General features: G+C 42.4%; 1 protein-coding gene across 1 annotated transcript; it reads right to left on the bottom strand.

The window, feature by feature from the left end:
• Positions 1-7,136: 7,136 nt before the first annotated feature.
• LOC109733887 (3-ketoacyl-CoA synthase 5) lies at positions 7,137-10,088 on the bottom strand. The gene is made up of 2 exons (XM_020293102.4): positions 8,866-10,088; positions 7,137-8,051 (listed from the first exon to the last, which is right to left on the bottom strand). The coding sequence occupies exons 1-2, from the start codon at positions 9,540-9,542 to the stop codon at positions 7,241-7,243; spliced, it is 1,488 nt and encodes a 495-aa protein (XP_020148691.1). The 5' UTR covers positions 9,543-10,088; the 3' UTR covers positions 7,137-7,240.
• Positions 10,089-11,762: the final 1,674 nt, after the last annotated feature.

Below are 11,762 nucleotides of genomic sequence, written 5' to 3' on the forward strand. Positions count from 1 at the left end.
ATGATTTCCGTCCATCACCGGATGCAAGTGAGCAAGGACCTGAGCGCGGTCAGGACGAGCTGTCCTCAGGCCCGGAGACTGCTACCTAAAGAAGGCCATTTGCAGGCATGTTTATAGGTAAAACTTCGTTTCAGTGCAAACCTACAAAGTATCTTCTAGGACGCCAGATTGTAGATGGACCGACTCGATATCAGCTGGTATTCTAATCATTCCACTGAAACAAGTTTTACCAAAGCTACCATATGCATGTGATACTTCTAGCAACCGATCCCTCGTCCTCTTTACAGGCCACGGCTTTTTTTCTTTCCAGGAAGACGATGGAGCAATATAACCTACCCGTGAGGGAGAAACTACACCCTAGAAAATATAAATTGTACAATAGCCATGTAGGCTTTCTGCTCCAACAACACTCACACGACCACATGGAGGAACTCAGCATTGCCGACTAACCAAGAACCAAGAAAATTATCAAACAAGGATTCACACATGTGCAGCAGCCTCCTAAATCTGGAGATTCAGATCCAGAGGGCCTGACCCTCGACTTGCCAACAACAACGAAGCGTGCACCATAGTGACGGGCGAGGAGTCAGAATAGAGAGGTCATTGACGCCTCGACGCCTAGACCTGAAGGATGGACACAATGGAGCTTCGTCGGCCACCTCTCGCTCGCCAAGCAATAGAGAGTCCACCAAACATAGGAGAGACACAAGATGGTTTCATGAAATATGTTCAAGTGATTACAGGAATATCGTACCTTTCACCTCACCCATCGATTCGCAGTCGGATAGCTCCGATTGAAAATTTTCAGGTTTGCACTGAAATACGGGTTTTCACCTGATATGTTGCCTATAATTCAACTAGCATAGTGGCCCGCTCTTCGCGCGGCCTAGTATTTAATATAGTTTGGTTACAATAAGTTAATATGTACCAGTTCTTTGGGCTGGTCGTGAAGTGGTGATTTTAAGGATATAAGAGTTACCCCTTTAATGTTTCGGGGAAATATCTGGAGGCTATGTTGTTGCTGAACTTTCCTAGTGGTACGTGCTCGAATCCACGGGTTTGTCTAATGCGGCTGTAGTGATGTGTACATGGTTTGTTGCTGGCTTGACAATCCTGTTGTGGTGTATTAATTAAAGTTTCCTATTTTTAGTATATAATATTTTCCCGAGAAGTATCATATGCATAACATTTGAGTTAATATGGGTGATTTTGTAACGATTATATTTTTTGTTCATATTCCCATTAATTATATGTTAGCATGGATTTATTTTTAAAAAAGTTTGCATCACAAAAAATTACATAATTTACGCTAAAAATACGTATATGCACTATACTTTTTTCCCTAGATGATGTACATTAATCATAGGTGTTGTTATGTTTCATAGCTGATTATTTGTGCTGTTTGTAGTAAAAAAAATCACTTGAATGGTTAGTTGGGCTTTTAACTCAAGATGCACACGTATATGCACACAGCGTTCAGGCATTTGTCACACTCCACATCTTCACACAGAGGTTGGTCTTGCCTGATCCCTGTTGTCCCATTTCTCCTTTCCTTTCTTTCTGCGTTGACTTCCGAGTTGCTACCAGTGGTTGATGTCCAGCTACTCATAGAGCAAAGACACCCTCCGTTTCTCCATTGACTCCCAAATTGATGTCGTCGGCTGGTGTCTAGCTACACAAAGAGCAACGTCGGTGCTATTGCTGATTCATTGTGGGCATGGATCTCATCTCCTGTAGCCAACCTGGATCTGGACTGAGTTCATCCTCCAGAAGACACATCCATATTAGTCAATCAAGGCCAGCCGACACGTCGTTTTCGTCCTCCATAGCGGCTGCTATCTTCCGCCTACAGTTCGAACTTTTTTCCGTATCCTGTTCATGTCACATTTCGCCCTTCTTCTTATCCTTTTCCTATGTTTGTACCGTAGAACTGATGTAATTAAGGTAATGAAAATATTATTTTGTTTATGCCTATCATCTTTATTAGTGCTTGGGATCGACATTGGCGCAGTTGCTCCCGTACCCCTATTCATATTCATGCTCTCAACTACGTAATGATCCTCAAATATCAGATAATATTGAGCGGCGATGTTAGGTATGAATGAGTTGTTTCCATCAAATGCTGATGCACGTTTCCATTACTTGTGCATATCAGTAGACCATATCCATCCTGCCATATCATGTTAGCATTGATATGTTAGCTACTACTTAAAGGGACATGTAGAAATATACAAGGTGTGCACGTATGTTTTTTTTTAACAGCATGTACATGCTAAGGATTATTTAAAGGGGCATGTAAAAATATATAAGGTGTGTACGTTTTTCTTTAAACAACACGTACAGGCTAAGGATAGCGGTATTTTTTTAGATGGAGCGCTCTTAGATATAATCCATTAATTATGTCTTTTAAGTTATGGGTCCACGAAATCAACGATCAGATGTTTCTAATTATTGTGGTAATTTCTAGCTTATTTATCTTTTTCTGATTAACCCATCAAGCACTTTTTATATTTAATAGATTTTCCTTCAAAAAACTAATTTTTATTTTATTTTTTATTTTTTAGTATATAAGTTTTTGTTTGCCAGGAAAAAGAAAAAGCAAGCGTTGCAGAAAAAAATCAGTCACATGTTAACGATTGGCCACTATTTGGCCTAGCTAGTGCTTGCCCTTGTAGTTAGCGGTCGGCGTTTTCCAATTGATTGTTCTGGTTAGTAGCCAATTGATGGGTACGTAGGACATAAAAATCACTTTTATAGTATATATCTGATGGGCAAGTCAGCGGTCAGGGGTTTTCCATTTGATGATTTTTGTTAGCTGAAAATTGACGAGACGATGCTGGTGCCCGGTAGGGTACAGTTTTAATTAAACACTTATCTCATGTTGAAACGTCACGTCACTGTTTGTTCCCAGGCAGGGTGCCGTCTCATTAAACTCTGATGTTGAAAAAAATGTATTGACATGGACCGTTGGCTGCTTTTTAGGGAACTACAGAAAAAAATGGGGAGAGGAAATGTTGAACCCTGTTTGCTGAAGGTGGTATGACACAAGGCGCCAAGTGGTTACCAATATTTAGATGGTACGTTTATATATTTCTGAGTCAGACTACATAATGGCAATTGTCGGTCTAGTGGTTAACATTACTAGCTGTACATTTTTAAAAGGAACATTGAGAAAAATTAATTTGTTAATCTTCCAAGTTGCACGTTGTCACAAGTGCAGGTGCACAATTTTTGTTCTTTTATGCCCCCTCTGTCCCACAATGTAAGACGTTTTTGTAAGCTAACTTTAAGGGTAGAAGTAAGCACATAGAAGTGATGGTGCAGTCAAGGGAGAAGATTCTGAGCATGACAACCTTCTTCCGCTAGTTTGTGATGATTGATTGTGTAGAATAGTTCCCCATTTCTCTCAATGCCTATGTGTGCCACATCCCCTCTTTTTGTTGTCATGGGTGACTGTCTTGTTTCTTTTACATTTTGTTCGGATGGTATTAAACGATCGTTGGTATCCTCAAGTCCTGCATGGCACGTGCCCTTAAATCTAAGCCATAGTCTTGCACTCCTCTAATGAATGAGACAGTGCAATAGTACACATATCCGATTCCAAATTAATGCAACAATAGTCGTTGGGTGGTGACATGTGAGCAACGAGGAATTTTTTCTCTTTCTAAGGCCCTGTGTGAAAAGTAAATAAACATAACTCAAGCAAATAAATACAATATGAATATATATTGAAAGATATGTCTAGTGCTATTGATTTGGTGTTGTATATGTTGATATTGTTTTTATGAAATTGGTCGATCTAAAAGAATGACTTAAGAATATCTATAACTTACGAAAACTCGATGACTTATGTCGACGGCAATAGGTTAGCGACCAAGATTTTTTTCTCCTTTGATCCCAAATTTTCTTACTCATGTGTTATAATCGATCTTGTTTCCATCCATATGTACTTCTTGTGCCCAAGAAAAAACAAGAAATAATCCTGGTAAGTAAATACACGAACATTTTCGAAATTCATGAACCATTTTGAATTCATGAAAATATTTTGAAATTCAAAAACTTTTTTTTAATTCTTGAACTTATTTGAGTTTATTAAACCTTTTTTGAATCCATGAACCTTTTTGATATCATGAACTTTTTTTGAATTCGCAATTCTTTTTAATTCATGAACATTTTTTAAGTTTGTGTTTTTTTATTTAACCACCTTTTCCAAAACTAAAAAAACATGTAGTTGGTTTTACATAACTGAGCAGTCAAGGTCCAAGTGATCTGTACGTATCAAGTTAGATGGAAAAAAACTGAGTAGTGAGTGAGAGAAACAGAGAGAAGAGTTGATGTACCGGATCATACTGCCGCCTTTAGCAGCCATCACAGCGAACCGGTGCCATGAAACAGCCTGTCTCGTGGAAGAGCCACCACTAACGATCTTTGGAGTACTCAAGTTCCATCAAAGCTTCGGGTATTTCTATGGCGTCTCGCTCGGCAGTCCCTTATGACTCATTATTTTCTTGAAAATAGAAATATGGCTACCATAATTGCTCTCTATGTAGAAGTGAAGACTCATGGCCTCATGCACTTAAAGGTTACTCAATGTAAAGATGTGTATGGGCTCTTTCAAAAGAGGAAGTCGTGGAACACATGATAGAAACTAAAGAATGCAGCACCAAGCAATGGTTAATTACACTAATGGGCTTGTTATCACATGCAGACTTTACTCTAGCCCCAGTGACACTATTGAAAATTTGGACGGCACGTCGAAAATTGATACAAGATAATATCTTCAAGCCCATGTATACTCACATGTTTCTGAAAATCTTCATCAGTGATCTTGATCAAGTTCCAAATCGGAGATGAGACCTATTGCCACTATTGGTGAATTTGGTGTTTGCCATGGTCTCCCCTGCATCACTGTTTCTTCAAAAATGATGTAGATGGTGCAGTCAACATGCAAGGTGGACAAGGAGAGGTGGCTGTGGTATGCTGTGATCGTGATGGAAAATATATGGGTTCATCTTCTATCACAGACAATGGAGTCATTGATGTTGCAGTTCTTGAGGCTATGGCATGCCGTGAAGCTCGTTCTTTAGCTTCTAATCTAATGGTGACCCACATTCTAATTTGTTCTGACAGCAACTCCGTTATCAAGGATATTGAAGCCAACACGGGAGGAGCTCATGCACCGGTGATAAGGAGTTGATTGTCAAAAAGAATGATTTGAAGAATGCTAGTTTTCTATGAGTGAAGATGTTGAAACTTTGAATCCATCCTAAAAGCCTGATAAATCACAAGTGACCCAATCAAGCCACGAAAATGGCGTCAAAGCAATGGCAGAGTACAGTCATACATGGAAATGAAAAACAGCGAGGAGATGGTCTAGGAACCAATCCACTCATTATCTTTCGCTATCCTTCATTTTATTAGAGGTGGCCTATTTGCAGTTTTTTTTATTAGAGATGGCCATCCATGCGTGCATGCCCCCGCTCAATACGTTCTGCATTTAGGGTCATGTTCGGTTACCCAAGGTATATTTGCGTTTTTTGGAACCTTAACCCAACGGAGGCTAGCTGGAGAACTATGTTGTGCACTGTGCTTGGTTGACCACAAAGGTCTATGTTTCATGTACGTAAAAACACAAGAATGGTGTTTGGTTGCATGTATGTGCTCTCTATATGCAATGTTCGGCTGTTTGGTTACCGGTGCGCCGAGAGAGCCACCACGTGCACTCCCTTGTGGTTGCTCGGGCCTAGCTAGCTCGGATGAACACTCGAGGCAGGAGAGTGCTTTGAGCTTCGTGCCATGCAGCCCAGCCTTACTCGTGGGCACAAAACAGGCCGGTTTTCTATTGCCCCGAACCACGTGTATGAAACTTTGTGGGAAACCAAACACGTCTGAAAACTAGCTATTAAAGTAACTTTGTATATCTAACCAAACACGTCTGAAAACTAGCTATTAAAGTAACTTTGTATATCTTGTTTGTGTCTAGACATTATGTCAAGACAAATTTTGAAACCTAACTTTTGTGACTTCTTCACCTATGGTTGCAATATCCAACTTCTTTAAATCATATTCATACTTGCTTATAATTTTTCTACAGGGAAATAGTCCTTTGTTGTCGGGCTGTTCGTACTTCCAACATCTCCTGTAACCTATAGGAGATTGGTTTACCGATCAAGTCGCAGTATCATCGTATGTCGAGCCACCAAAGTCATCTGAACCTGAATCACCGGCGTGTTTCAGATGGAAACATCAGGACACCCAAGGTGCTATCACCATGAGTGCTACTCTTTACGTTTCATCATTCGTAAACCAGAATGGACTAGGTGATACAACGCGAAGCTTTGAAAGGAAGTCGAGAGTTGTAAACACTACAGGCAGACTGCTCTTAGTGTTGTATAGATTCGTAACTATTCACTGCCATACTCATTTAGAGTTCCTACGTGGAAACAGTTTGCAAATATATCTCTGAAATTCAAGAGGTACGTGTTGATCGAGTGACATGTTAAGACTTTTGAAAGTGTTGTTGCCGGGGTCCCACCAATTGCAAGAAAGAATGTTGTGCCTCTTGGTTCTTCCAAAGCCAAAGAAGAAGAAGAGCACAGAAAGAGGAAATAGAAGACCAGAATCGCCGCCGCCACCTTTGAGCTAAAACGGAACGCTGGATGACAAACACAGCCATCGTGGACTCATAAACTTAACATCCAATAAACTCAAGCTTATTCTACAAGCATTGATGCCAGTTTCGACCTTCTCCGGTCAGATGCAATCTAGTCGTTGTCAGCACATGCAAGAACACGATGAGAGAAAATATTTTGGTGCCACGATAACTTGCGGCTTTTCAGGATATTTTCCATAGCTTTATATTAGACCGACACTGACACCCAAGATGACACAAGACAATAGGATGCCATCCGGAATACAACTCCAACCCCGATTTACAAAACTAAGTAATTACAACTAATTAAGGTTTCTCACGACATCTCACGTGATTATTTAGGCGATTGTGTTGGTTTTTGCACTTATTATGTAGTACTCCCACCATCCCAAAATATAGTGCATATTACAATTTTGAAAGTCAAACTTTGTAAACTTTGACCAAGTTTATTAAAAAAATATCAACATCTATGATACCAAATCAATTTCACTAGATTCATGCAATATATTTTTATTTAATATCGTACATATTTGGTAGTAGACAGAGATAATTTTCTCCATAAACTTGGTCACAATTCATGAATTTGACTTATTTTAGCACGTCGGGAATGTCCACCGGATACCTGTGGATAGACGTGGTCCATGGCCCATCGGTGTCGCGGGCAGCTGGTTGGATGCACTCCCACACCACGCTGTTGCACTTGAACCCTGAGCCGAAGCCGATCATCCAAACGCGGTCGCCCTTGCGCATCCGGCCTTTGGCCTCGACGTAGGCGAGCTCGTACCACAGCGAGCTACTCGACGTGTTTCCGAACCGGTGCAGTGTCATCCGCGACGCCTCCACCTGCTGGTCGGTGAGGCGGAGCTTTTTCTGCAACTGGTCTATGACGGCACGGCCGCCGGCGTGAATGCACATGTGCTCGAACGCCGTGGAGAAGTCCGGGATGTAGGGCTTGATGCGCGCGCCAAGCACCTTGCGTGCGATGAAGGAGAGGACGAAGAGAAGCTGCTCGGATGCCGGCAGGACGAGCGGCCCGATCTCAGTGATGTTGGCCTGGAGCGAGCTCCCTGCGACGACCATTAGGTTCTTGCTAAGGTTGATCCCGACGTTCCCTTGGTCGTCCTCCTCCTGGAACACGCACCGGTAGGCACCGTCGTCGTTCGCGCCCGTGAAGGTGCGCACAACGTGCTTTAGGCGGAACCGGGCATTCATGGGGGACGTCGACAGCAGCGCGGCCACTCCGCCGACGCGGAATAGGCAGTTGGGCAGGAGCATGGCGCGCTCGTTGCCGACGTAGTAGTTCGGCGTGATGGTCTCCGTGGAGACGACCAGCGCGCAGGCGCCTCGGGGAAGAACCTGCAGGAGGGTCCTGGCAAGCCCCGCGGCGATCAGCCCCGCACTGCGATGATTTTAAATTTTTAGTTTCAACAATATTTTAGCAGTTGCGGAAATCACTAAATTTCACTGAAATCCAGTATTTTGGTTTTCATTTGGGCCAAAGGATTGGAATTTTCAATTGAAATTCACTAGGATCCAACAAATTATTTGAAAAAATATTATATATATATATATATATATATAGGTAAATTGTTTGGGGCACCTAGGTGCCCAGGCACCTAGGCGCGTTATGGCAAGTACTATTCATTAGTACATGGTGTATACTTGACAAGATAATGACTTTCCATCTTTTGTTTGCATGTACTAGTATCCTAAATAGTCATGATTGTTTTCCATAACAAAAATAGTCTGAACACTTATACTTGGTACGTATATATGTACATGTACGCGAAATACCAATGTGTATATGTTATTAGACCGAAATACTAGTTAATGGGTATTATACCTAACGCAAATTTGTATGCACTAACGTTATAACCAATGAAAATAATCAATTACAATTTAATATCGTGAAGAGAAATAATGACACGTATCAATTACGTAACCTTTATTACTTTCCATAGAAGCACCTTCATGCAAACGAATAGGAAAGTAATAATGCGGGTATGCATGCAAAGTCTATACCTATTTTAAGAGCGAGATCAAGTATGATCCAACGGCATCTAGGTAAGGAGCCTGGGCACCTAGGTGTCCCAGTCCTATATATATATATATAGAATTTGTGTGTACTGCTGAAATTGTTGAAATATTTTGACCGAAACACAATTATTATGTATGTACCAAAATTTCAACGAAATTGCACTGAAAGTGAGAACCTGCAACCCATGCCGGAGAGGTTGATGCTGCGGATGTCGCTGCGCAGGTTGTACTTGTTAACGATGATGTCGACCAAGGACGGCGTGGGGCAGAAGAGGCTGCAGTTGAGGACGAGTGTGCCGATGGTGTCTGGGGCGACGCCGGTCTTGGCGAGCAGGTCGTCGATGGCCGAGAAGACGACGAGCTCGAACTCGTCGCGTGCGTTCTCGAGGGTGCAGTACTCGTGCGTGGGGACGTAGTTGTGCGCCGCCGGCAGGCATGTCTCCTCCCCGAGCCCGGAGCGCTGCAGCAGCCGCGACATGAACCGGACGCTGCGGTCGTCGATGGTGGGCGTATGCTTGGTGTGCTCGACGAAGGAGGCCATGGGGATGCGGGCGAGCGGGCGGTTGGAGGAGGAGTGGAAGCAGGCGTAGTCGATGAGGTACACCGCACGCGGGCGAAGCATGAGGTACATGGTGGCCGCTGCGGCCGGGACGAACCCCGCCAAGAAGAGGTGCGCTGGCTGAAGCTGGAGCTCACGGAGCCAGCTGATGAGCTCTGCTGGTCCGAGCCGCACCAGGGCGACGAGAGAGTAACTGGAGATGGCGGCGGTGACAACGGCGAGGAAGTTGTCCACGATGCGCTGGTACACGGCCTTGAGGCGCATGCTGCTATTTTTTGGAACGTTGAGGCTCATGCTGCTTGGTTACGTACGTGTGGTTGTTTGTGCTTTTCTTGTATGAGGGGTTACTTACGTGTGGGTGTCTTTGGTGTGTTTAGAGCTTGCACTTATATAGTGAGGTTGTGGCTCCGGTGCTGCAGATCATGCCCGGGCTATAGACGATGTGTGAGGAGCCCGCTTCGCCTCTGTCGATGGTACATGTGGACTCACTTGTGACCTCGACGGTGGTTATATATGGCGCCACCCACACCACCACCGTCGAAGCCCAGCGTGGACGATTGGCCGTTTGGGCGCAGGTGTCTTCCACCTGCCTGAGCTCATCAACCAGATGGTTCCCACATGTGACTAGGTTGCGGCATCCGGTGAGTTGGCACTTGGGCTCTCTTCACTAAAAAGCTTTGTGGATTCATCGCCAGCTCGGAGGTTGCTAGACCTACATCTGCCAAGATGATAGCAATCGGGGACAAGAGAAAGAGGGTGTGCGCTAGCCATCGTTCCGGCATCCTAAGGACAAATCATTCCAGAGCAAAAGTAAGAAGAGTGGCACTATTGGGAAGGTGTTCATGTTGTAATGTTTTTTGCCCGGTCTTCCGTCAATTAATGGGTAATTCACTTCTGCTTAATTAATGAACAAGGCAAATACATTGCCTCGGTCGAAAAAAAAATAGTCCGCTTTTGCTATTATCTAGACCACAGATTTTTTAATTTTCTTCCTTAAAAAATCTTTTAAATTCTTTTAATATTATATATGTTTCTGTTTGCAGGGAAAAGGAAAAAAACAACACATAACAAAAAATCAGTCACATTATAAACAATTGGGCACTATTTAGCCTAGTGCTTGCACTTGTAGTCAGCGGTAGGCGTTTTCCAATTGATGATTCTGGTTAGCAGCGAATTGATGGGTAAGTCAAGCAATTCACTTATAGTATATCGGATGGGTAAGTCAGTGGTCAGGCGTTTTCCGTTTGATGATTTTGGTTAGCAGCGAATTGATGAGACGATGTTGTTGGTGCCCTGTAGGGTACGGTTTTAATTAAATACTGATCTGATGTGGAAAATGCCGAATAATACATCTCACGTCAAGTCACTGTTTTCATTAAAATCTGATGTTGAAAAAAAATGTCGACACCAACCGTTGGCTGATTTTCTTAAAGAACTAAAGAAAAATTGCGCCCAGGAAATGTTGAATCGTAAACAGGGTACCATTTTCGTTAAACTCTGATGTTGAAATAATGTATTGACACGAACGATTGGCTGATTTTTTTTAAAAGTAACTAAAGAAAAAACGCGTCCACGAAATGTTGAACCCTGTTTGCTATAGGTGGCTTCGTGGTACGGCCCCAAGTAATCGTGACATGACACAAAAGGACACCACTTTTCACTTTCTTTTCAGAAAAAATTACCAATACATAGTCGATACGTCCATATATTTCTGAGTCAGACTACGTGATGGTAATTATCGATCTAATGGTTAACATTACTAGTTGTACATTTCAAAAAGGGTGACTGAGAGGTATCAATTTCTTTATCAGCCATGTTGCACATTTCCATCATGTACACGTGCACATTTTTTTAGAAATATACAAAAGTCGGGTCGCACATACCTACACAAGAAAATGCACATAATTTGAAAACATGTAACCACCATATTTTCTTGCATAACGATCCACATTCGTTGAATGATACTAATAAATAAGCGCATTAACAAATAGACCCTCTTTAATAATATGTGCAACTTTATTTATAGAGGAGTATAAAACTTGGTAATATCACATTTCCAGCAATGACTTATTTTATATTTGTGGACTTGATATGATGCAAAGAGTTAAATGGCACAAAGCTATATATACAAAACTATAGATTTTGTGGCTGCAGTTTTGCAGCATGCCCAAATAGCGTGGTCGATGGGAAAACCGTAGGTTTTGTCCTCATCTTTTACATCCTATCCAAATCTCACAGTTGAAGCATTTTATCAACAAAAATGACAATCTGGCCCCACCTGACAATGCATCCTTGCTACTTTGTTTTCATGCCCTCCCCTGATATGTACTCCTCATCCTCCTCTTCTCCTGTCTCTCCAGCATCGGATCTATGATTGCAGTAATTTTTTTAGGGTGAGGAATATCGACATTTGTAGTTGTACGATCCCTATTCGCACTGATTGCCGTTCAACTGATTTCATGTTCACTACACGGGGTCACTTTATGGGACCTATCAAGATCTCCCATTCGGGCA

This window comes from Aegilops tauschii, chromosome 7 (genome assembly GCF_002575655.3).
Source record: "Aegilops tauschii subsp. strangulata cultivar AL8/78 chromosome 7, Aet v6.0, whole genome shotgun sequence".
Lineage (NCBI taxonomy): Eukaryota > Viridiplantae > Streptophyta > Magnoliopsida > Poales > Poaceae > Aegilops > Aegilops tauschii.